Source organism: Lontra canadensis, unplaced genomic scaffold (genome assembly GCF_010015895.1).
Source record: "Lontra canadensis isolate GAN:19392208 unplaced genomic scaffold, GSC_riverotter_1.0 scaffold60, whole genome shotgun sequence".
Classification (NCBI taxonomy): domain Eukaryota; kingdom Metazoa; phylum Chordata; class Mammalia; order Carnivora; family Mustelidae; genus Lontra; species Lontra canadensis.
In genome coordinates, this window is record NW_022631054.1 from 7,422,425 (window position 1) to 7,449,002 (window position 26,578).

The following is a 26,578-nucleotide window of genomic DNA, read 5'->3' on the forward strand; positions in this document are numbered from 1 at the left end:
ATTAAAAAAAAAAAAAACCCACAGGAAGCCTGGCCACACTCAAACCAACCCACATTCTCAAGGTGGGTCTGAATGTGGACGGGTATGTATGTGGAAGGGTGCAGAGGCCATTAGGGAAACAAGACTGAGAGGGACCACTAGGTTGACCTGAACTGACCTTGGCTTTGAGAAAGAGGTCTGCAGAAGAACCCTAGAAGCCATGTGGTGAGAGCTCACTCCATGTCTCTACCTCTTGTCTGGAGGGCCCTCTACTCTCACCCCAGCCCCCACCTTGAGCCTTGCAGGGAACATGGGGCACTTTGCCTCTCCCAGCAGCACACCATCCTGCCTGGGTTTCCATGGCAACCTCTTCAGCATTGCAGCAAGGTCCCCCTAGACACCCTCTCCTCCTGGGGTGGCGGGGGGAGCATTAGACCGGTTGAACTAAAGGTTTGTAGGGCCTGCCTCTGCTGAAGCTTCACTGCCTGAAGAGCTTGATAGGGAGGAAAGTGGCATCACATAAGGATTGTGCCGAAGGAGCCACTGGTTAGACACCTGGGCAAATTAAGAGTGGAATTGCCAACAGGGCTGGGGAGGCCAGGAGTGGGGCCCGGCAACACAGCCTCCAAAAGCTGTGGGGAGGGGGGAGCTGATTATGCTGGCCAGCCCCTCTCTGAGCCACACCCAATGGTGGGTTAGGGAGGGGTTGTTCAAAATGCCAGCCTCATAAAAGAAGACTTTAGTTTTCCTCTTTCATCCTACTTATATTTCAGGAAGTCCCACTGCGGGGTGGGGGGAGGTTAAGAGGGCCAGAATCCCCCGTGAATGGGATTGGGGGACGGAGTGAGGCTGGGCCGGTGGTGAGAAGGAATGTCTTCTTGGAAACCAGCCCAGCTGCTGTGATATTGGAATAGCTACTGTCCACAAGTCAATGAGACCACTGCTATATCCGTCAGTCTGTCTTTCTCCCCGTCTCTCTGTCTGTCTGTCTCTCTCTCTCTCACACACACACACGGTCACTTGAGCCAACACGTATTTCTTTCATGCAGGCATAAGCAGATACACATGAGTGCTAACAATCACATGTATGAGTACAGCATCTCCCACACCAGGTCACATACACTCATATGATGGGCACACAATCACTAACAGTCCTACATGATCTTAGTCATACTCTGCCACACACATGACGCTCACACCATAACACCTGATTGAACACCTCCAGTCAGTCACACACAGAGATACAAACTCACAAATGTTGTGTAACCCAACACACAGAGGACTGGGCAATGATGGTGGGTATAGGGGGATTGCTCTGTCCATGGTTCCTAATTGCCATATCCCTTCTAACCAATTAGAAGACAGATGGATCTGTGGGAACTGCACTTTACCCTCCTCCATATCCCCCCAAAAACACACACCCTGAACTGAAGCCAGAGCCCCTCCACCCCATGGCCCCAACCCTCCTCTTCTAGACCCACTTGGGAGAAAATTTACCTCAACCCACTGCGGGCCCCTGGGTGGGGGTGTCACAGAATCCTGAAGTATTAGAGACACCTTGCTAGCCCCCGACTCCCATTTCACAGATGGGGAGCCTGAGGGCCACATGCTCACAGGGCTGGGGCCAGAAGCCAGGCCCACACTCCCCTGGTCTACTGGCGGCCTCCTTTTCACTCCTCTCCATCAAGTCCATATAGGTTTGAGAAGTGATTCAGCACAGGTTAAGTTCCACATCTCCTGGGTGGGGAGAAAGTTCTTGCAGCCTCAGAGAAAATTCATATACTGGTTTCATGCTTGTCTGGTCTGAACTCTGTCGATCTGGGAGTAACTTTATGTGGTCTCTCTCTCTCTCTCTAGAAAACTGGGCCAAGTTGCTTACAATAATTCTGTAGTGCCTGGAGACTGAAAGCCTCCAGGAACCATCCCATCTGTCCCACCACATATAAGGGAGAGGCAGAGCCTTCAGCAGCGCTCTCCATGGCATCTTTGGACCAGTCCTGAGCCCTCTCCCCTCCAGAGCCCAAAGCCTAGGTGGGAAGGGCTGCTGTCCCTGGTACTGAAAAAAAGAGCTCCTTTTGATCAAAGGCTAGAATGGTCCAGCCTAAGGCCCGGCCAGAACCTACCAATGTTCTGGGACACCAGAGCTCTGACCCTACTCTCATCATTGCTCCCACAACTCAGAGTATGTTAGATCTAGAAAGAAACTGGGAGACGGTCTTTATGGTTCCATTTTAACAGAAGAGGAAATTGAGACCCAGTGGGAATGTGAGTTTCTCAAGGTCCCAAGGGTAGTTACAGAGCCAGAATAAACTCTAAAGTTTCAGGGTGATTTTATGAGTTAAATGTGAAGAATAAACTGGAGGGGGCAGGCATGAGGCAGGGGAATTACCTGAGGTAATAGTCCAGGCTAAGTATCACAGGGCCTGAACTAGGACTGAGGCTTTGAAACAAACAGGAGGAGATGGGTGGGGCCGTAGCCCAGACAATATAGACAGACCAGGAGGAGGGAAGCCCCTAGAGGGGCAGACCTAGAGCTCAGAAGATTGTGTCCCAACTTCATACAGCCTGGCCCTGCAGGGATCCTAGTAAGGAACTGAGCTATCCCATCTGGGGATAGCAGGAACACCCTGCTAGGATCTTTTTCCAGAACAGAATTTCCCAGCCCAGTGCCCATGGTGAGTCAGCCCATACATCCCGATGGGGCCAGACTCTCCTACTCAGGATGGGGCTCCAAGCTGAGACACTGGCAACCTCAAGGCTGGGGAGAGGAGCATGCTACAAGCAAGGGGCAGAGCTGTGGGGGCTAGAGAAGTCACTTCTTACTTGGTCCTACTGTGTGATCATGGCCAATAAGAACACTGACAATTTACCAAATATCTACTATGTGCCAGGCATGAGGCTGAGTACCTTTGCTTATCCTATCTCATCCAATTTCCTGGACAACTCTGCAAGGCAAGTGTCATTGTCCTTATTCCACAGTCAAGGAAGCAGACTCAGAGAAGTGAAATAACACGCCTGAGTCACCCAGCTAGCAAATGACAGGGTGTGGCTCAAAAGGCCAACTTGAAGTTGTTCTCTAGGAAAGTGCCTCTCCTCTCCAGGCTCACATGCCTCATCGACAAAATGAGCATGTTGGACTAGATGATCCCGAGGGGCCCTCCCTACTCTCACAACCAGAGACTGGGTGATCCAAAGAGACTCAGTTAAAAGTGCATCTGGGCCATTCATCTGGCTCCAGTCCCAGGCCTTCAGCTGTGCCCTTGCATACTACGGACACAAGTGATCCTGAAGCCCTGTCATCATTCATCTCCCTTTGAGACTTGAGGTCTTCTTGGTGTCTACTCCAATCCCTGCCTGCTGACTGTGGAGTCTGGGTAGGTGGACAGTCCCAGGCCGACCACTGGAATATCTCCCAGTTACTCAGGCCCCAGCCCTGGCTTTGGAAGACTGTCTGTCCAGATCACTTGGGCACGAAGAAGCCTTTGGTTCTGAAGCTGAATCAAGTGGATTCAGCTGGAGATCAGTAGGGCTAGGTCTCCTGAAGCTGCATTCCTGGGGCCCAATACCTCCTCAAATTCATCTTAATCCCTTAAACTTAATCCCACTCCTTGGTCCTTTACCAACCCAACTCCTGAATCCCTATCTCCTTGACTCCCTGGTGCTGGGCCTAAATTGCATACTTACAGAGGCTATGCCCATCCTGGGGTACTGATAACCTCCAGCCCCCTCCCCATCCAGCATTTCCCTGCGCCAGAAACCGCATCGCAGCTCGATTGCTGGAAAAGACCATCCCACGTGCTCCTGCAAAGGGCTTTGTAAAAATCTATTTTAAGGCCTGGAAAAGTCTCCCACCCTCAGCCCCAACCAGGAGTCTTGACGAGCATTCTCTCTGGATCCTCCGGGGCCCCCGCCCCCTCACCACCCCCATCCAGCTGCCCTATTTGAAGGTTTCCTGGGGAAGTTGTTACTCTGAACAAAACAAGCAGGAAGAGATTTTAAAACAAAACCAGCTGGTGTCTGGGCTGATGCTTCAAAGTGAGGAGGTCTTCGGGGGGGAGCGGGCTGGCTCCTCTGTGATGTGGGGTTCAGCATGACTGTGTGTGTGACAAAGTGGGTCGCCCACTGGTCTGAGCAGAACTGGCATTCCAAAACTAAGTGTTTGAGAAAATACATTTTCCCAGATGCAGCTGGTAAGGGGTGTGTGACTCTGGACTCACGAGATATGTGCGTGTAGGAGGGCAACGTGCTTCTGTGGCCACGGGCCATTGCGTGTGCACGCATGTGTCACTATTCTTCTGGCATCCGGGTCTCTACATTAGTACTTGGAGGGCTCTGCCTGGGGGATTCGCACGACTGGCTTTATCGTGACCACAAACAGTATGAATGACTGTGATACGCTCTCCCGGCAGTAGGGGTGGCTCACCCCATGTGACCACGCATGGCGTGTGTGTCTCTCCGGGGACTTGGAATGCAGAGGCACAACTAACTACATTCACGTGCCTGTTGGCACTTGGGAGACTCCGAGAACACAGGAGAGACCGAATCCTGCAGACGTGCGTCCGTGAAGGTGCGTCCCTTGGCATAGGGCCAGGAATACAAGGGCCAGTTCATGAAGAATGGATGAGAGATATGTCAGTCTGTGCATGGGGGGCGGCGGGTGTAGAGTTTAGGAGCACAAACCCAGAATCCCAGCTGCTGGGCTCTGAATTCACTAGCTATGTAGTTTGGGGCATCTTCCTGCCCCTTCTCTGTGCTTCGTGGAGTGGGCGGGGATTCCGCGAGGCAGTACAGGGACCCGACCCAGAACAGCACGTTGTATAGGGTACGTGCTACAGAAGTACTTGTGGGTGTGAGGACCCTCCCTGGGTGCCCCGTCATTGCAAGGTGCCCCCAACCCAGCCCCCCGTGTCCTGCACCCACTCACCAGACTGGGGCAGCTGCAGCGTGCTCTTGCTCCACTGGGTCAGGCCCACGATGGCCACCATCTTGGCTCCAAGGCTGCTGCGCCGCTTCTTGGCTGTGGTGGTCCCAGCCCCACCCCCAGCCTGCTGGGAGCCGCAGATCTCACCACTGATGCTGGAGCTCCGAACCACGTTCCTGGAGGCCGCGGCCGAGGCCGGACCCGGCTCCCCGTTAAACATGGTCCGAGGGGTGGTGAAGCCTCAGCAACCCTGTGAGGGAGGGCAGGAGAAAAAGAGGTCCCACATCAGGACCCCAAGCCACTCTGCTGTAGCCCACTGCTTCCTAGCTGTGTGACTTTGGGTCAGTCACTTGGCCTCTCTGAGCTCGTGAGGATTAAATGAATAAATAAAGGCAGAGTATACCCAGGGTCCAGCTCATTAAATGGTATCATTCTTAGGAACACATGGCAGTCCCGGCAAGTGACCTGGTTTGGCAGTAAAGGCAGAAGCTGCGGAGTCATTCGGCCCACTCTTGAATTCCTAAGTCCTCTACACACTGGCTGTGTGATCTTGTGACCAAGCACCTTGGGGTTTCAGTGAACACCTCAGCAAAACAGGAAATACAAGCACTTACCTCACAGGGTTGTTGTAAGGATTAAATTAGAGCATGTGAAGGCGCCTAGAACAGTGTCAGGCGTGGAGTAAATATTTAGGAGGTGTGATTACTTTCACAGCCAATAATAAGAACAGGGAGAGCAACAGTGGCCCCAGGCTGGGGAGACAATGGAAGGGGACCTCCTGCTAAAGGGGACAGCACAGAGAAGTATAAAGGAGCAGGCACGAGTCACCCTTAAGCACACGGCAGAGTGGCAGCCACTGGAGGTGATTTAACCCGAATCCCAGGGTCTTTCTTACGCATTTTAAAAATACACTGAACTCATATCGCACATACAATTTTACATCCTGGTATTTTTCATTTAACCTCTGATCATGAGCATCTCCCAATGTCATTAGCATGTTGTAATATACGGCACACGTGTTTTAATACCACCACAATAGTCCATTGTGTGGTGGTAGCATAATTGACTTAACTATTTCAATACAGTGACCTCTGAGGTCAGGCCTGACTTCTTCCCCTCTCCTCTGCCTTTTAAACAACACCGCAACAAATCTCTTTCTACACTGCTTTGATCTGCTTCTTTCCTGAGGATTGATTCCCAGAAACAGAGTGACTGGGCTGGGTGTAGAGACTGCTGGGAGCCTCCCCAGTGCCCACTCTCCCTTCCTGCTTCCTGGCAGACTGCTGCTTTTGTCAGGTACCACCCATCCCATTTTGGAGGCAGATCCTGATTAGTTCAAGTCACTCAGTGAATGGCGCTCACCTGGGTAACTAGTACTGGTCCTGAGGGCAGGCCTGTGACTCAGCTGGCCCGATCTGACTTAAGTGGAAGATTTGGATTCCATGCTTATGGGAAAGGTGGGGTCTCCCTCCCCGCTTCTTCCCTCAAGACCCTTCCCCCTAGAGAGGGCCCAGTCCCAGGAGGAAGCCAGTGTCGCTGAGGACGCAGAGCAAAGGAAAGGACCTCGGGCCACCCTGGAGCCAGCCTTTCTCTGGTCTAGCCAGTTATGGGAGATAATGTGCTTACGACAGTTTGAATCAGTGTTCTCCGTCCCACCCAAAAGCATCCCACCTGACACCAAGGACATAAACATATCTTTGATTCTTAGAAAATATTGCCAAATTCCTTTCCAAAGCTGCCTTCAACAAATATTTAAGCCCCTAAAACTCCAAGGTCTAGGCCGAGTGCCAAGGATATGACAGTAAGCCAGGCCGACATGGTCCTGCCCTCCCAGAGCCACCAGTCCAGGAGAAGAGACAGACAGTAAGTCACCGATTAGGTAATTAAATATTAAATCTGAGGGAAGACAGAGGGCACTGGGAGCCACTCTGGGGGAGCGAGGGAGTGGGGCAGCAGGCGTCTATGGCTAGGTTTTGTACAGAGATGGGATCTCTAGCTGTCTGGCCTCTACAGCTTGGCCAAAAGTCCAATGCAGCAGGGAGCGTGCTCCGCTCAGAGTACCCGAAAAGTGGCTGCTCTGGCAGGCTCTGCCTCCAACTCTTCCCAGCTCTGTCCCGGGCTACAGAGCTCTTCCCAGCTCTTCCCAGGGCAGCTCCCCATCCCGGGCCTAAGGTCACTCTGCTTGACCCTCTGCCCTCAGGCCTGTCACCCTGAGGGAATCTGACTTTTCAAAAGGACAGAGCTGAAGGGGGTGTGTGAGAATGAAGGAGAAGGGAAGGGACCACTCTGGGATTCTGTCCTCAGATAGCTGCAAATGGTGGCCTCTTGCCTCTTGGTCAGCGTGGCTCCTGCCAACCAGGCAAATTGGGGCTGACAGTGGGGATGAGTCAAAGCTGTGTTCTCCCTCCTTTGTGGTTGTCTGGGCCGTTTTTGCTCACCCTGTGATACAGCCAGAGTCCCGGATTATATTTCTCCAGCCATCCCCCATTAACCTTGCAGCTAATGGAAAGTCCCCCTGGACTTGGGCCTATGATGATCTCTTCTCTTTAGTTTCCAATTCTAGTGCCAGTTTGTGTGTTTCTCTGGGTATCTGCATGGTCTCTTGGTGGATAGTGGGAGAAGCCTAATTTACTCTTTAAAGAATTTCTGTTAGGTGTGTGGTAGTCTCCATGTCACAGGTGAGAAAATGGGAGTCTCTGAGAAGTCAAGGCCTTGCCCATCCTACTCAGCTAAGAAATGGCAACACCTGGACTCGAACCCAGGTCTCCCTTTCCCACAAAGGTGCAGACACAGGGGCGCCTGGGTGGCTCATCCTACTCCGGGTTTTGCCTCAGGTCATGATCTCAGGGAGGTGGGATGGAGCCCCCTGTCCTCGGGCTCCACAGCAGGGAGTCTGCTTGAGAGTCTCTCTCTGCCTCTGCCCCTCTCCCCACTCATGCTCTCTCTCAAAATAAATAAATAAAATCTTCAAAAAAAAAAAAAAAAGAAAGAAAGAAAGAAAAAGATGCAGGCACACTCAGCAGCTCCTGCTCCTCCCAGCCAGAGCTCACCCAAAGGTGTGGGCCCATCCCTCCCCTTCAGCCTTTACCCTGGGTCTCTGACTCTTTGAAAACACTAAAAAAAAAAATCTCTGATGAGGAAAATCCTCTGTAGCCCAGGTTTTCACAGCCGGCATGAGCAGTAATGTGAGGGCCAGGAGAAACCCCACCCAGAACACAGCTGTAAGGGCACCAACAGCACAGAGCGAGAGCTCCCCAGGCACAGCCTACAGGAAGCTCGAGTACCACTCCCAGGGGCTGAGAAGGGAGGAAGGTATGGGACAAAATTCCCGACCCCGCCAACCCAGGGGCTCATGTTGCCTCATGAATAATGAATGACATTGACAAGCAGATGGTTTGACATCCAGGACTGGGCCCCATCCGGAGTCTTCTCATCTTTAACCACCCAGGGATCATCCAGGGTGCCTGGAGAGCTTCACAGCCCCGCCACACAGGCCACCCTCCAAGGGACAGGAGGAGCCAAACCCGAAGCACAGGACCCCTGTGTTGGGCGGCCTGGGAGAAATAAGAATAAGGAAGTGGGATTAGAATGTATACAGACTTCTGTCACTTTCTCTGGGCCTTGGTGTCCTCATCTGTGTGTAAAATGAAGCGATAGCCTTAGGTGATCTCTAGAAGCCCTTTTAACTAGAGAGCAGAGCCTGTGGACACACACTGCATTGGCAGGCTCAGAACTGGGGCTCCAGGTGCTTCTCTGACAGCTGGTCTAGCTCAAGAGAAGTGAGAAAAAGTGACAGAGCCGGCCACCTGGCCCCTATGAGGAGGAGGGGGGGCCTCCTCCCAGGGACACTACAGGGCATCCTGGTAGTTCTTTTTTTTTTTTTTTTAAAGATGTTATTTATTTATTTGGCAGACAGAGATCACAAGTAGGCAGAGAGGCAGGCAGAGAGAGAGAGAGGAGGAAGCAGGCTCCCTGCTAAGCAGAGAGCCCGTTGCAGGGCTTGACCCCAGGACCCTGAGATCATGACCTGAGCCGAAGGCAGAGGCTTTAACCAATGAGCCACCCAGGCGCCCCGTATCCTGGTAATTCTGACAGATTGCTAAATGAATCAACAATCCCTGCCTCTGAGCATGACTGTCCCTTTCCCAGCCAAGTTCATGGCTCCCCAATGAAGGGAGCCCTCCCTCACCAGGTCACTCCAGCTCTCTCTGCTGCCTCCCACCTACTGTCACAGCAGCATCTACTACTGTGGCTCAGATTTCCCATCCAGGGACAAGGACTACTCTTCCCACTCCTGAGGGAGCTCCTTGCCAGCTGAGACCTTCCAAGATCCTCAAGGAAGGCATCTAGTGTTTTCTTTCCAGCTGTGGGTATGTGGCCTTCACCCTGGAGTCTCAGTACCCCAAGGGCGCTCCAAACCATCTCTTAAATCTTAAACCCCTCAATAGGGGTCTCATGGCTCTGCCCCTTGGTCCCTTTGACCATGTGTCTAACCAGCTCATGAGCCTTTCCCAAGAGTCAATGAGGCCATCCGAAAGCTCAAGACAAACCCAGCTACCCACCCTTTCAACAGGAGGGAGCAAGGAATCTGTCACAAGGGGACGGATGGGTAGGTCCACCCACAACAATCACTAATCCAGATCTTTCCCATCCAGGCCAGATTTAACCTCAGGATCTCTCTCAACCAACTGGTGAGAACTGGCTCATGATTTGAAATAGAATCACCATCCCTATTCCAGCCTGAGTCTTTCATCTTGTAGAGTGGGACCTCAAGGCCCAAGATGGGAATGAGACACACCCACGGTCACACAGAATGCTGGTGATAAAACCAGAGCTCCAACTGGAGTCTCCTAACTCCCAGGTACCGCATCACCGGGGAGGTGCTTCCTCTCCACTTGGAAGAAAAGCCAAACTCACGGAACTGATGAGTCTGAGAGCAGGGCTCCACATCACAGGGGGCTGTGCCCCGCCCAGTAGCACAGCCCTAGGGCATTTACACGAGGCTGCAGTTAACTTGCCCCCGGACACCAGATTTCAGGAAGGTGGTGAAGGCAGTCACAGTAGCTCCCACGAGGAGGTGATGTGGTAAGAGTCTGGAAGAAAAGAGGGAAGTTTGGAGGAAGGGCTAGCAAAACAGCTATCCGTAAGAGCTTCCAGTAGTTGGTGGCATAAAAAGACAGACTTCGGAGATAGCTCTGTGATGTTGAGCTAATCATTTAAACTCTGATTCTGTTTCCTACTCTGTAAAACCATCCCAACTTCTGGGTCCCCTAACCTGCCTTTCGGCACTTTCATGTCACACTACTGTTGCTGAAGCCCCACCCACAACTTTAAAACTTAACAGATGAGAGACACTTGGAGGTCCAAATGCTGAGGAGCTCAACACCCTACTCCTCCTTCCTCTGTCCTCCCGCTGACCGAAGGGTTTGCGTCTTTCCCCAGATTCTGACATGCGCAGTGGGGTTGGGCGGGGGGAGGGGCCTCCTGGCTCCACCCCCAGCCATGTCACCCTGAGCAAGTCATTCAGCTTCTCTGAACTTCCATCTCTTCTTCTTCTTCTTCTTCTTTTTTAATTTTTTTTCTTCTTCTTTTTTTAAAGATAGAGAGGGGGGAGAGAGTGAGAGAGAATGTGCATGCAAGGGAGCACAAGCAGGGAGAGAGGCAGAGGGGGAAGCAGGCTCCAAGCAGAGCAGGGATGTGGAACTCGATCCCAGGACCCTGGGATCATGACCTGAGCTGAAGGCAGACAAAAGCTTAACCGACTTGCTATGTGATGAGTCTACTTGCCACCTGGACCCAGCCCCACTCTCCAGGCTGGACTGGGTGTCAGATGGGTATAATGAGGAGCAAGAAAACACTGATTAAAAACACAGGCTTCAGGGGTGCCTGGGTGGCTCAGGTCATGATCTCAGGGTCCTAAGATCAAGCCCTGTGTTGGACTCTCTGCTCAGCAGGGGATCTGCTTCTCCCTCTCTCTTGCTCTGGCTCTCACTCTGGTTCAAGTAAATCAATAAAATCTTTAAACACACACACACACACACACACACACACACAGGCTTTGGAGACAGACAGACTTGGTTCAAAACCTAAATATGTCACTTACAAGCTGTAGGATGCAGGGCAATTCCTTAACAAGCCCCCCGACCCCCGCCTACTGCTCCTCATCTCTTGGCCGTGAGATAAGAATGCTTGCTTTAGGATTATTAGATGAAATGTTGCAAAATAAGGACTGGTAACAGAGCTAAATGCTCAGCTGGGCAACTATACTGTTACTACTCCTAATGGTGCCTTTGTAAACAGGGAAGGTACAGAGATGTCAACGCTTATTGGTCTGGATAGCACACCAGATGCAACCACTTCATGGGAAGGCTCAGAGACCAACAGGATCACCCCTCCATCCAGCCCAGGCTGCTTCTACCCAGATCCCAGGACAGCATGGGTTCTGGGTCCCTGCGCCTCTCAGCTGAGATGGGAGCTGGCATGTGATGCTGTGCCCTTCTCTGTCAGCATCTCAGCTCCCAGGGCCCCCACTGGATGCTGGGTCTGGCATTGGAGACCCCTGACTCAACTTGGACCCAGCACCAGGGCTGCCCACTATATCTCCCATCCCAATCTATGCCCATGTCAGAGGCCAGTGTCTGCCTCCACAGAAGGGTGGAGGGGTTCTCTTTTTTCCTAGCCTCTCCTTCCCCACGCTCAGGAAAAGATGGGCAGGTGACAGGGCAGGCACATGATGGGAGAGGTAGATTGGGCTGAGGGAGCACACCCAGCTTGCACGGGGAGCACCATACCAGCTCCCCTCCTGATTATGTGACCTTTGTCTCCCCCCAGCCTGACTCCCATACACAACACTATACACACACACACAGGGAGAGACAGAAGGCACTCGATTTCAAATGTGTAATCACACACCCTACAGACCCAGACAGATGATATACACTTAAAGACATAATCACATGTGTCCACAGAGAAGCACACGCACCCCCGAGACAAAGGCACACAGAAGCCACCACACTGACGCCACAGGCATTTGCGGACTCACATATGTGTAGACACCCATGCACACTCACACACACCGCCCTCCTTGGCCCCCGCCCAGCCCAGAGAGGTGGGAAGAGCCCAACCTTCAGTGGGCAGGGAAGTGGGAAGAGTCTTACCTGGGTCTTGGGTTCCTGTGGCTGAGGCACGCACACCGGCTCTGGGCAGGCGCTTGTGTGAGCTTGAATACACACACACTCATCCCCGCTCCAGCCCCCAGTACCACTCTCCTGGCCCCCATCCCTGCAGGTCGGACAAAAGAGCTCCTCGGTGAGGTTTGTGGTGAGGAGATGAGAAGGCTGGCAGGGAGCAGCTGCTGTCACCATGGCTACGGGGCTGACCCACTTCTCCTCCACCCAGCTTGGCCCACCCAGCCCAGGCAAGGGAGGACAAGCAGCTTTGGACAGGGGGGTCCTCCCCATTACACATGGTAAAGAGGTGGCCCTCCGAGGGTGTGGTAAGGGATGGGGTGAGCACCAGACTAGTTCCTGCATAGAAAGGCAATAGCCAGACATTCTTTGAGGGGAGCAAGGTACTCAGAAGATGACCCCCGCTAAACCTAACACGTGGACTCCCACGGCATCTGCACCTCTGGCCTCAGGGACCCTCCACAGGCCACGTGCTTGCCTTGGACACATTCTCAATCACAGGCCTCATGGCAGGGCAGAGGTGGGGTGGGCAGGCCCAAATCTGTGTCCCCAACTCCAAGGACTCAGGACACTGAAGGGCAAGAGAGACCCAGAGCTGGTTGAACCCTGTGTCCTGCTCAGACCAAGGTTGCAGAGGGCAGGGCTTGTCCTCCCTGCTTGGACTAGGTGCTGCTGGAGGCAGGGCCATGCCTTCGTTCCTCAGCCTGGGCTGCCATGGGTCTTCTCTCAGCCACGGTGCTCCTGAGGACATGGCCATGTGTCTTTCCCTCAGAACTGGAGATAGAGAGGAACCACACAGCCTTTGGACAGCTCAGTTTTGTGAGATCAGTCACAAAACAGAATGAATTGCTCCTGCACGACAGCTTCCTGTAGCTCCCCATTTCCTTCAGGCTAAAGTAAAAACCCCTCACGCCGAGGCCCGTAAGCCCAGTGGCCCAGCTCATCCCCTGCTCTTGCCCCTCATCTGTGTTTCAGCTGCACTTGCCTCGCTCCTGTTCTTCAAAAGTGTTCTGTGTCTCCCGTCTGCCTGGAATGCTCTTCTCTAGCCTTCCTACCCTGCATTTGTCTGCCGTACCCCCTTTGCCTGGCTGATCCCTTCTCTTTGCTCAGTCCCAGATGCAATGTCATTTTCTAGGAATCTTCCCAGCCAAAGTGAGTCCCCCTGTCATGCTCTCCCAAACTCTGCACTGGCCCTGCCTATTATGTGAACTGTGCCCCCCGCCCCCCCCAAAAGATATGTTGAGGTTGAAACTACAGTACCATAGAATATGACCTTGTCTGGAAGAAGGTCATTGCAGATGTGATCAGTGAAGTTGAAGTCATGCTGGCGTAGGTTGGGCCCTAATCCAAGATGACTGGTGTCTTTAAAAGAATACAGCTATGTGAAGACAGAGACACACAGGGAGAATGCCATGGGATGACGGAGGCAGAGTCTGGAGTGAGGAGCAACAGATTAAAGAATGCCGGGGATTAGCAGCTGTCACCAGAAGCGGGGTGAGAGCCATGGAAGAGCATCTCCCTCAGAAGGAACTGATCCTGCCAACACCTTGACCTTGGACCTTTAGCCTCCAGAACTATGAGAGAATTAAGTTTCTGTTGTTTTAGGCAAGCCAGTTTGTGGTACTTTGTTACAGCTGCCCTAGGAAACTCATATGTTGCTATTCCTAATTTGTTCAGTGCCTGTCTCCCACACCCCAGCCCCTGGCTGTGAGCTGCCTAAAAATAGACACCATGTCTTCTTCACCAGGAACCTCTAGGGCCTGGCGTAGGTCTGGCCCACAGTAGGGCTCTGTAAAAATGTGTTGAATGAATGAATCATGATCTCAAACAAATATTAAATTAACAGTATTTGCAGTTGGATAGTAGAATTGTGAGTCATTTTATTTTCTTCATATGACATACTGTGTTTTTCTAAGTTCCCACTTGAGAGACTATATTGATATTATCATAAAGAAGAACTAAAATACTTATTTTTCTTTTCAAAACATACGTTAAAACAACAGTCATTTCCACCAATATGTGTTTTGCGAAGAGGAAGAAGTTCTGCTATCTGCTTGATAACTACTTTCTCATTGACTAATTGATTCCTCCTTGTCTTGCTAGAGCGTTTTCTGGAGTCAGATCCCCAGAGCTTGAGCTCTGGGGGTCTTGGGAGGAATAGATTCCCGGTGGGAGGGGTCCAGGCAAAGTACGCACGTTTCTCAACCCTCCACCCCTTCTCACAGCTCATGGGATCCGGCCAGATGTGGCACCTATCACCTGGTGGGGGCTGCCAGACTTGGCACTTGTGAACACCACCAGCCCTGGCTGAAGGCCATTCCCAAACAGAAGCAAAATCCTACCCTTCATGAATGTACCCTCAAACTTGAATATTCACACAAATCACTTGGGCATCTTGTTGAAATGCAGACCTCAATCCCATACGTCCCAGGGGGAACTTGAAAGTCTGCATTTCTAACAAGGTCTAAGGTGATAACCCACGTTGCTGGTCTATGGGCGACCCAAGGCACTGAAAGTTAAAGATTAGATATTCTGGTTATTCTGCAAGAGTGAAAGCTCTGGGATGGAGAGCACAGAAATGGCACGCTGGGAAGTGCACTGCAGAGCATCTCAAAAGGCAGGTGGGATTTGGAGAGGTAGAGCTGGCAGGAAGGAGGTGGGAACTACCTGGGACGATCCAGAGAGAAAGTGCTATGTTTGGAGGACAGTGAATAGAGAGCAGTGAATAGAGAGTAGTGCAGCTGGAACAGGACATAAATACAATTGTGGGAGGGAGGGCTAGAAAGGTAGGCTGGGAACAGCCAATGAAGGGCTCTGAATGCAGGGCTTCCTAAGAAGCTTGGCTTTAATCCCATAGGGATTGAAATCTGACATGACTTAGATGTCTGTTTTACAGAGATCAATCTGACACTGAGTGCAGACTCAGAAGAAGGTCTGACAGAAGGAAGAAGAGTCAAAAGGCAGATAAGAAGGCTGCACTGCTTCAGATAATGCAGACGGGAAAAGGAAAGGGGTGCCCAGGAGTCATGCGAAGGCTTGGGGGTTGCCTAGATGGGACACTGTTGGGAAGAGGGAAAAAAACAGAATCCAAAGTGATTTACAGGAAGGGTAGAGACTGAGAAGCACCATCAGCAAAGCTTGAGGTCCCAGAGGAAAACATTGGCTTAAGGGGAAGATGAGTCCCATCTTAGATGTGATGAGTCTGACATAATGTTGCAACTCCTACATAGAGGAACTGGGCAGGTAAGCAGATTCAGTGGAGCCCAGGAGAGCAATGTGAGTGGGCAGGATTTGGATGTGTACCCTGAAGGGAAAAGTGAGGTGCAGAAAAGAAAGAGAATGCCCAGAGGGGAGTACAGAGTGAGCAAAGGGTGAGAGGTAATATCCAGAGCTAAGGGCAGGAGGAAAATAGAATCCACTAAAGAAGGGAGAATCAGCAGGAAGGTCAGAGAAGATACCGTGAGTATACAGACGGCCAACCTGGAGGCCCTACCGTATTGTGACATCAAAACCAAGGAAAGGCCTGTCCAGCCAAGGCTGTAGGATGGCAAGGGAAGCCCAGGCTTGAAAAAGAGCACTGCTTGCATGGAAAGCAGGATTTGAATTGGTGACAAAGAGGGCTGGATTCCCAGGAGTAGGTCTGGGCTTCAGCAGGATCCCAACAAGCTTGGTTCCCAAGCACTTATTCCAGATCAGCCCTAGCACAGGAAGGCCGATTGCTTAACCTGCAAACACACATACCTGACATGTGCACACCCCAGAACCTACCAAACCCCCAGGGCAGAGCAGAGAAGCGGGGAGAAGAGGTCTTTGGAGCAACACCTTATAACAGGGAAGCACATAACTTATCATCCAATTACGACTCTTGAGAGTGAGCAGAGACTCTACCAACAATCACACCACAGGTGTGCATTAAAACGGTCCCAGGCAAACCCAGCCCCGCCGTTACCCTCGTCCTGGGGGATACTGATCCCCTCCAAACTGTCCATTTGCTCCCGTTTCCCCTTTCTAGATGGGGTGGCGGAATTGAGCCACAGGCGGTAGGAACAGGCAACCTCATACTCCGAGGCAGCCCCCGACCCTCCCCACAAACACCCCCCACCCAGGATGTTGGTGGATAGGGAGATCGGCTCCCCCCCCTCTCAGCAGCACCATGGACAGCGACCGACCCAGCCCGCTCCGCATCCGCTGGCCCCTGCCTCAGTAGCGGTGAGGCTCGATCAATATTTCATGGGGGAAGGGGCTCGGATTACCAGCCCCGCGCCTAGCCAGAAGGCGCCGCCCGCTCCCACCCCTTCCCCCCCACCCCATCCTGGGGACCCTCCCCAGAAACCCAGCACACCCACCGCCCTGAGGCGCACTCCGCTTTTCCCGCACACCGCTCCGCCCCCGGACCATTCCGGGGGCACAAAGACCCGCGCGCACGCCACACAGCTTCCCGAGGCCACTCAGACGCACCACGCAGCCAGACGGGCACTGTACAAAGACGGCGACTACACAAAACAACAGGCACACACCACACCCAGCAGAGAGCCGCCTAGACATACAGCACACACACAATATATCTCGCAGACACGCACCGCGTGGAGAGGAGTGCACCGCAGACCCCCTTGCACCTCACACAGATATCCTGGCGCACAAACACAAACTCACCTGCTGCACAAAAACTCCCTCACAGAGAAGCTCAGACACACATATCACACACTGTGTGTGCGCATACACGCAGCATGCCTTCACAGAGTCCTTCAGACATATCGCCCAGAGCTACTTCATCACACACACACACAAACTTTCTCTCTCTCTCTCTCTCTCTCTCTCACACACACACACACACACAGTATGCTTTCACAGAGACCCTCAGACATTCACTAGGGATACAGAAGCACATGCCTCACACTACCAAGGACCCACACCCTCCTGGAGCCCAGGCCTGCCCTCCTGCTGTGGACATGGAATTGAGGAAGAGACAGGCAGGACTTCCATCCCTCCTGCCCGGCCCTGGTGTTGATTCCCGTGGATACATTCTGTGTGTACTCTGAGGCCTCTGGGGGCAGGGTGGGAGTTGCGGCCCAATACCCCAGGGCAGACAGACAGCAGCTCAAAGAGGTGAGAGGGAGGAAGAAGGGAAAGGGGGACCTTTGAGACCTTAAAGCCTCCCCAGCTTTGCTGTCCCCAGGTCCCAAGCTCTGGGGCCTGCAGCCCCTGGGATGGCCTTGCCCTCACCTGCAGCTCCCACAGCCTCTGTGCTCCCTGGGACTCTCACCTTCTGGGAGGCCTGAGGTTTGTGTTGTGCATGGGAACCAAGAGAACTGAGGAGTCTGCAGCTCCTGCTTCCCCCAGGAGTGCCCAAGTGCTGCCTCAGAGATGAAAGGACATGCTATCTCCATCTAGACACCCCAGCTCCAAAAGCCTCCCTCTCCAGCAGGGGAGGGACAGACAGCACAAATTCTCCTATCTGCAGAATAATCATGGCAGGATTTTCTGAAAGAAACCCAAGACAGGGCCTGAGGTGAGGAGAGGGAAGCAGGCTGGCAGAGCGGGAAGAGACCCCAGATTTTCCAGGCAGGTGGAAGGGAGCTTTAAGATTACTTAGGCCAATAGGCCATGTCTCTGACATCCCCATACCACTTCCCAATTTTGCATTATGCACATGACACTGTGTGCCCCCTCAACAATTTCTGCCAAATCTCCATACTCTTTTACAGTTCCTTAACTATGGTCTTAAAATTGATACTTTTAACTTACATGCATTTACTGTAAATAGAAACTTTGTTACTATTATAAATGCAAAGGCTATTATTGCTTTCAATAAATAGAAAATGATGGTAAAATAAATACAGTAAAAGCAAACTGTATTATTAAATTTTAGCTACACGGAGTTGCCAATCAAGACCTCTTTGTTAAAAAGGGAAGGGTAGCAGTGTTGGAAAGTTGTTAAAGACACATTGGCACTTTCTCCCTGGGACAACCTTGGACTTGACGGAGTTGAAAGGGAACCGACTTTCTCACTACGTGAGCCAGTGCTATATAATGACAGGTCCACGACCCACTGAAAGTCACCTCAGGTCCTGCTGAAAGTGCTACTTCTCATTGTGGGAAGCTCTAGGCTTGCCCGCCTCCTGTAGGAGCTTGGACACAGTGGCTAGCTCAAGCCTCAGTACCACAGCCTCGGTACCACGATCCATTCTGATAATAACAATCCTTAGAAATTGCTCAATTCTCTCCTACTTACAAATTGTCCCTATAGCCACTCTAGTATGAGCTGCACAGCAGGAATTATCATCCCCAATTCTGAATGAGAAAACAGAGGCTCTGAAAGATTAAGAGATTTGTTCTGAGTCACATAGCCACACAAGGTAGATCCTCAACTCCCACCCCCCTTTTCTACTCTCCCTGCCTCCATCTGTCCCATCATTGGGAGCCCTTATTCTAGGCTGACCCCTTCCTGGGCAGGGGGTAGTAGAGGGAGAATGGTAACCTTGTATCTGCCTATGAGGCCCTCACAATCCCGAAGGCAAACAGGCAAGTGAGTAAGTAGAGTTTTATTCTGGAGTCACATTGCTGTGGGTCCCTAGTGGAATAATGGCACCTCTCTGAACTTCAGTTTCCTTGTCTGTAAAATGGGGATAATAATAGTACCTTTCTTACAAGGTGTCAGGATTCAATGAAATAATGCTTGCACATAGAGTCTGGCACAAAGTGAGGACTGAAAAATGTTTATTACTAGGGAAGTAAAACGAATAGAATTAATTCAGGTTAAAAAAAAGAAGGCTGCTGGGGGTGGGCAGGCATGACAGTGTTCTTCACTGAAGAGAGGAAATGAGTTCCGTCTTAGAGAATGAATATGATTTTGGTAGGGAGAACTATCCTGTCTGCTCATGCCCTCCTCTTCCTTCTCTGCCCACTCCAAAGAGAAGTGAGAAAAGGGTCTCATCTTCCTACCTTTCTGCTCTGGGCTTCGAGTGACAACTGGTAGGCTCATCAGAGTCTTCCCTGGACCTTGCTGGCCCAGGAAAAGACTCCCCTTTAAGTCACAACGCCTGGGCTGTTTTCTCCAGGTGCTATCCAGATGGAAGGTTGGGGGCCAGGTCCACCCCAGCACTCTAAGGATTCTAGCAGATGTCTTCTAATGTACTTGCTCAGACAACAAAGATGCTCCCCACCACCACCTTTCTCCAACCTGGTCAAGAGCAACGTCTGGCTGTCTGACATGGAGAGCCTTCCCAGCAGGCTGGAGTTGATTGAAACTGGGTGGGCACCTGACCCACTCAGAGCCAATCAGAGCCTCTCATACAAGTTTGGACTTGGATTGGCCAAACCCCGGGTTCTCTGAATATGGCCCAGAAGGAAGGACACCATTCAACAACTGTAGGGTGCCCAGGGTCTGGTAAAGCAGAGAAAACCCAGCCTGTGGAGAAAGAAAGGTAAAGGCAGCTAGCAAGGTGCAGAGAACGGCCACTTCCATTTCTCCTGACCTACAGGTCCTGCCTCCCAAAAGCTAGATTTTTCTGCCCCTCCGTTCTAGGAATCTCTTGTGTCCTGGTAATAAACCCTTTTTTTTTTTTAAGATTTTATTTATTTATTTGACAGAGATCACAAGCAGGCAGAGAGGCAGGCAGAGAAAGAGGGAGAAGGAAGCAGGCACCCTGCTGAGCAGAGAGCCTGATGTGGGGTTCGATCCCAGGACCCTGGGATCATGACCTGAGCTGAAGGCAGAGACTCTAACCCACTGAGCCACCCAGACGCCCTTGAACTCTTCTTTATTAATGAAGCTGGCTGGAGTGGGTTTCTATATACAAGCAAAGACCTAATTAAGAAAGGGGAGAAGCTGGGAACTAGAGGTGTAAAGAGGAACAATCTCGGGAGGAAAAAAAAAAAATCAGTGTGTCTGCACTGGATGAGCTCCGCTAACAGAAGATAAGGAAGTGGAGATGTAGACTCCGTACAGATGTGGCCAAAGAAGGGCAAATTAACACTGTCCAGGAAGGGCCAGAAGGGTCCTCAGAGGCCTCGCAGCAAAGGTGATAGCTGAGCCGGTTTGGAAAAGTGAAGGACATTTTCCAGGGAGACGAAGCAGGGGTGGGGGAGGCCTTACAGGCGGCGGGAACAGCAAGTGCAGAGGCACAGAGGCACCAAACAGCCTGATGTGTTAGAGGAACTGCCAGAAGTTCAAAACGGGGGTGGGGGGGGGGGCGGGAGGCGGAGAGAGCAGGGAAGATGAAGCTGGAGAGGCGTCTGTCCGGTGAAGATCACAAAGGCTTTGAATTCCATGCTAAGAAGCTGAGGCCTTTCTTGTCAGCAATAGGGAGCTATTGAAGTATTTTAAGTAGTGGGGGGTGACAGGGTCAGTTCTGTGCTTTAGAAAGATGGTTCTGGGGCCATACAAAGAAAGGACTGGAGAAGGCAGGCCTGAAGGCAGGGAGGCTGGTTAAGAGGCTGCAGCAATGAGTCATCTGTTCCTTTCATCCACTGACCAGCTCACTGTGTACCTACTGTGTGCTGGGGCTAGGCAAAACAGGATTCCTGACTCCATGGGGTTCACAGGCCAGCAAGAAAGAGAAACAAGGAAGAAGCAATTCAAATATGATGAGTGTCATGAAGACTAACGAGGTCCTATGGAGCTGGGGGCGGGGGGGGCAGTGTTTAGTTTCTGGTTTTTAGGCTTCACCAGGGAAATGATGCTGGAGCCAGTATCTCTCTGAAAGCTAAGTAGGAGTTAACAAGGCACAGGAGGAGGAGTGCATTCCAGGATGGAGGGACATGTGCGAAAGTCCTGCTGCTGAGGGAGAGGGAGAATGGTACCAGATGAGAGAAAAAGGTAGGCAAGGACCAGATCACACAGGGCCTCGGAGACTGCGTCAGAGTCTGGCTTTGGTTCCAAGAAGACTTGGAAGGGTCTTACACAGGGAGATGATACAATCAAACGTTTATCTTTCAAAGATCGTGCTGGCTGCGGTGTGAAAAATGAAATAATGCAGGGCAAGAACAGAAACAGGAGGAGCCGACTCCAGGAAGCTGTCCCTGAGGTCCAGGCTGGGAGCCGACAGTGGCCTGGAAAGGGGCGGAGGGCAGGGAGAGAGATACGGAGAGCTAACACGACTTGCTGAGGACGGCTGTGGGATGTGGGGGTGAGGGAGAGGGAGGTGTCCAGGAGAACTTCCAGCTTTCCAGCTTGAGCAAGTGGGTGGATGGTGGCAGCAGAGATGAGCTGGAGATGCTGGAGGCAGAGCAGGTGCCGGCAGGCGGAGCTGGGGACCTGGGGACCTGGGTTTGGACCCCAGATTGTGAGACATCTGAATGTGGCCCAGGAAGCAGTTAGACCTGCAGGGCCTGAGCCCAGGAGAGACAGAGACTACTGGGGTCCAGAGAATAATGAGATTACCCGGCAGTGGAGGAAGAGTGGGCAGTTTAAAGAGAGGACGGGGGAGGGGACCAACTGGGAGGGGGGAATCCTGGTGGCAGCAGGGCCTGGAGGCAGAGTGACCAGAAGCTCTGAACTTGAGCAATTAGAACCATGGAATCTAAAGGTTCATTCCCTCAGCCCCAGGAGGCCTCAGGCCTTGGCCTCTCCTGGCCAAGCCTCCAGCCTCAGCACAGACACTTTCCCTCCCTCTCCCCCAGCACCTCTTCCTACTCTGAAGATACAGCTCAGGGAGCCCCTCCTCCTAGGGGAGACTTCCCCAAGTCCAAGCATGCACTCTGCTGCCCAACAACCTAAGTCTGAATCCCAGTTCTGCTACTTGAGGGCTGTGTGACTTGGGCCAAGAAATTTAACCTCACTTCTGTCATGTATATAACGGAAATAATAATAGTACCTACCTCCTAGGATCTGTTGGACGGTGAGTATGTAAAGCACTTCGCGGAGAACCTAGCACACAGTAAGCACTAAATAAATGTTACTATTATTAACATCCCACCCACCTTGGGACAGTTAGTCATGCCCTCCACCTTGTACCTCCTCCACTTGGGAACTATTTGCAGGTCTGTGTCTCTCCCTGCCTACCCCCACCCAATTTGTGGGGCTACATAATATGCAGGGCCCGGTGCTAAATGAAAATGTGGGACCCTTGTTCAAAATGAGGAATTTCAAGATGGTGACAGCAGAACACTAAACAGAGCGTGAGGTCCTGCTAACACAGGGCTCCTGCAGCCACAGACTGGTGACACCAGCCCTGTCCCCGCCCCCACCCAGCCCACGGGCCTGGCCTGGAGGAGGTGTCAGCCCCAGGCGACAGAGCAGAAATGCCAACAGACATCAAGATAGGGTTTTGTAATTTCCATCTGGAATTTCATTTTGTCCTTCTCATAGAAATAAGACCAACTCTGTTTTACAGTTGACAACCCAGTCTACAGACGGGGTGGGCCTTGCCAGAAGTCACCCGCCTCGAGAACTACAGAGCTGGGATGTGAACACAGGCCAGCCTGGTGCCAGACCGCTGCCTCTTGCCCTCTGGCTCCCTGGGGAGGTAGGGAGAATCTGGACCCAAGGGGTGAACTTTGTCAACAAGGCCCAGAGAGAGGGAGCTGGAGGGACTGGGCCCCGCCCTCCTGGGGCGAGTCACATAAACAACCAGCTCCCTGGGCACCAGGGCTGCTACCCAGGGAAGGGGGCGCGAAAGGGCAAAAGGTCACTCCCAAGAAGGCTCTGCCAGGGCCATAGACCCGAGCCCCTGCTCTCTGGAAATGAAACCCTGCCTTCTCAGCTTAAAGCCCTTTAGGGGCTGCCTTTGGCCTCAGGAGAACTCCTAAGCCTTTAGTACCCTACTGACCAGGAAGGTCTGGCCTCTGCCACTGCACACTCTCTACCCTCTCTCCTCCACTGCTGCCCTCCCCCTCCCGCCCCTCCCACCATCACCCAGGCCTGAGCACACACTGCTCCCTCTCCTAATCCCTGCTTCTTTGCCTCCTCAACTCTAGGCTCCCTGAATCCTTCCTTTCAGCACAGTGACACTGGTGTCATTAGCTGTCCTGGGCCATCCCAGGCTAGAATGGGGCTGGAATGCAGGCTCCATGGGGCCAGGGCCATGTGGCTCACAGAGCTTGGTGCATCCGGGTGTCTGAAGGCATCCCCCTTGCAACAGAGGCAGGAGGGTCCTGCACTCCTTCTCCCCTTCTCTCCATTCCCCCCTCATCCTCTTTTTCTTGTTCAGGTACCTTGAGCCCAAGGTGGGAGAAGCCCAAACTTGCAAAGGGAAGAGATGGGGGAGGGAGCAGTGTACATCCAGTCACTGCATCTGATCCCTCAGTACCTTCCTGATGGGGGTGGAGCAGTAGGAGTGTAAATTATGCCTGTTTTCCAGAGGAGTCTGAGACCAGTTGCCTGAAGTGGAACCAGAGCCTGGAAGTGGAGAATTCAGGATTTGAACCCAGGTCTGCCTGATGCTCACATACCTGGTGTCCTCTTTGCCCCTGAACTTCCGGCCAGGGAGCAATCGTTTCTCACCTGTGCCTTCAGTTCACACACACCCAGAGCAGCTCAGCTCCTCTGTCAGGTCAGCAAAACCCTAGTGCAGAAGGCAGCCCCGTGGTCAGTGAGAGGCCCGTGTAGAAAGCATCCCTCCCCTGCGTCAACAAAATGCCAGCGTAGGAGAAATACAGACCCCCCGCCAAGCACACTGGTCAGCCAAACACTAAGGGGAGACACCCCCATTGTCAGCAAAGTCCTGCACCCCAAGTCAGCAAAAAGCCAGTGCAAGAGACACTTCCCCACCCCTCTCTGCCCAGGGTCCAAGATGTGGGCTGGGGTACACGGAGTCCTCCAAGGTAGAGCTCTTGGGGTGCGGTAGGGGGAAGCAATGGGGCTAGGGCTGCAGCTGCCTGGGGGAGGAGGCTGCAGCTGGGGAGCCAGCAGACTCGGGTGAGAGTTCTCACATGGCACTAATGAAATCAACCACCAGCCTGCCCCCCCTTCCCCAGGGACCCTCCAGGCTCCAGCTGATGCAATGCCCAGGCCAGATAATTGTTTTCTTCCCTCCTTAAAGGGCCAGCTGCTGTGGCAGCTGTGGATGTCACCCAGACCCCTGAGAGACCCCACAGAGCTTAGCACCTGGTTAGGGATAGGGGGAGCCCAGAAAGTAGCAGCTTGGCCCCAGGCTCTGCAGAGGAAAATCCAATTAATGTCCAAGACCAGAAATGTCTGAGCAAGGAGGGAGGGAGACAGGAGAGTTAAGGCAGAGACTGTGCCTGGCCCACAACCATATGCCCCCAGGGAAGGGAACCTGGTCACTGTCTGTGTCCTCAGCACCTGGCTTCTGCCTGCATGTCCCATCAAGTCCTTGGCAGGGGGGCTGCTGGTGAGTTCAGCAGTGCCAGGCGCTGTGCAAAGCAGCTCAGATCCACCATTTCAATCACTCCTCCCCGCAGAACTGGAAGGTGGGTCTATTTTACTGAAGGAGGCTCCTAGAGGGGAAGTGATTCCCTCAATAGAACACACCCAGAAAGTCAGAAAGTGGCAGAGCCTGGGTATGAAGTCAAGTTTGCCTGACTCTGGGCTTCATTCCCTGCAGAGCGTTGAGTAGGTGTTGAACCCCAGGGCTGGAGGTCCCTAAGCCTGGCAGCCCCAGTGCTGAGGGCAGGAGGAGGTTCTGTGGGCCCTAAACAGGTTCAGAAGGGCACAGTGCTTGGTTTAAGCACAGATTTCATGGTCCCCTTCCCCAATTCCAGCCCCCACACTCCCAACCAGAGAATGTCCCATTAGGCTGCCCGCATGCCCCCAGGGACAGTTGGCAGCTGCCTGATTACAGACTAATTGGTGGCTGGCAGCAACTGTGGGGGGGGGGGGGCAGGGACTGGCTAGTTAACCCCTTGATAACCAGGTCTAGCCCAGAAGGGCCCTCTCCCTGCCACTTCAGGCCCCAAACCCAAGGACCCTAGACTTAAAAAGGCATCATAGGCAGAGGACAGGACCAAAGGGGCATCGGTCTTCCTCTCCACACCCAGACAAGACCCTTGGGGCTAGGGGTGGACACCGACATTCACCCAGGCTCCCCAGACCCAAAGAGGCAGTGCCAGCCAGCACCCCTTGTTCTCTGGCCTTGGATATGGCATTGCCAACTCCATTCAAGACCACAGGAGCTATGGGCTTTCCCTGGGTTTACAGGCCCAGGATACTGGGAAGAAACCCACTTCTCTGGGCTTTGTGGTCCAGAGAAGGTGATGTGGGTATGGGCGCAGGCAGCATGGAGGTCAGCCAGTAAAGCTACACTCCCCCTGAATGAAAGGGTGTCCAGGTTCCCCAGTAAGAGTCCTGCCAAGCCTCCATGAACCCTGGACTCCCCATGGTGCATTGACCAGTTGCCTTTCCCAGCTTCCTGAAAGCCCCCTCTGCCTACCCTAGGACTAGAGTGAGTACTTTTATTTCATGGATCCCCTTTTATTTCATGGGCTTGGCAGGGGGGTGTCCTCTGGGCATCACAGTGGTGTTTCATTGGGAGGAAAGAGTGCCTGCTTCTCAACCAGGGCACAGGCAGGAGGGAGAAAGCAGGCTGCCTTCCAGCTCCCTTTCCAGGAGAGATTTTAAGCACTTTCCAAAAATGCCATGCGAGGCAATGCTGTTGAAGACCAGGGCCCCAGGTGCTCTGAGAATCAGCAAAGAACTCAAGACTCTGGGGTCCCCTACCCCATTTTCCAGGCTTCCGCAAACACCCCACGTTCCCCTCTCATACCTTAGCCCCCAACCCTGAGCCATCACATAGGCTCTGCTCATCATCTGAGCCCCCACCCCCCCCAACCCTGCACGCTCACATCCCTACGTGGCGCCTCACGGCCGGAACCCCCTCCCCCCCGGTGGTCCCCCAGACCTCCGCAGCCCCCTCCCCACGTCCACTCCCAGGCGAGCGAGGCCTACTGACTTACCCGGAGGTGGGGCCAGGGTCCAGACAGGGAGGGGTCTCCGCTGGGCGAGGCGGCTCCACAAGGCGGGGCAGGTGCTGCCCCGGGACCCCGCCCCGCGGACCCGGCGGTGGGCGCGGCCCGGTCCCAGGCGGGCGGCGGACTCCGAGGGGGTAGGGGCGCGGGGCGGGGAGGGGCGGCGAAAGAGGCTCACGGGGGCATCGCCCGCCACCGGGCCGGGCAGCTCCGCTCCGCCCGGCTGCGCTGCCGGCTCCGCAGCCGCCACGGTTCTCAGCCGCCGCCGGGTGCAAAGCCCAAACCCCAGCCGGCGGGAGGCGAAGAGGGAGGCGGGGCCTGGTGGGGGCGGGGCCTCGGCCAGGCGGGTGGGGCCAGTGGAGGGGCGGGGCCACTGGGGGTAGGGCCTCTGGTGGTGGGCGGACCTAGGAGAATGGGGAGAGTCTGGGTTTGCCTGGTTGTAGTGGACCCAGGCTAACAAGACCCCGAAGGGTTGGGGTCTAGAGAACGCCTCAAGCCTCTCCACACCCCTAGGACACTCTTGCCTCATGGCTGCTTCCCCCTCGGCTACCATTTTTATCTGTACTTTTTCATCCTTCCTCCTCTTAGGGGCACCTCGCAGGACATCACTGGCACCAGCTACTCC

The 26,578-nt window shown here is 53.3% G+C and overlaps 1 protein-coding gene across 1 annotated transcript in view; it reads right to left on the bottom strand.

Annotated features, from left to right (window-relative positions):
• The window catches only part of RIMS3 (regulating synaptic membrane exocytosis 3), a 36,325-nt gene extending 10,073 nt beyond the window's left edge, over positions 1 to 26,252 (bottom strand). The window contains exons 1-3 of the mRNA XM_032877424.1: positions 25,942 to 26,252; positions 9,819 to 9,993; positions 4,904 to 5,151 (exon numbers count right to left, since the gene is read on the bottom strand). Of these exons, the coding sequence (XP_032733315.1) occupies positions 4,904 to 5,120 (217 nt within the window). The 5' untranslated portion in view covers positions 5,121 to 5,151; positions 9,819 to 9,993; positions 25,942 to 26,252. The remainder of the gene's footprint in view (positions 1 to 4,903; positions 5,152 to 9,818; positions 9,994 to 25,941) is intronic.
• Between the last annotated feature and the right edge of the window lie 326 nt (positions 26,253 to 26,578).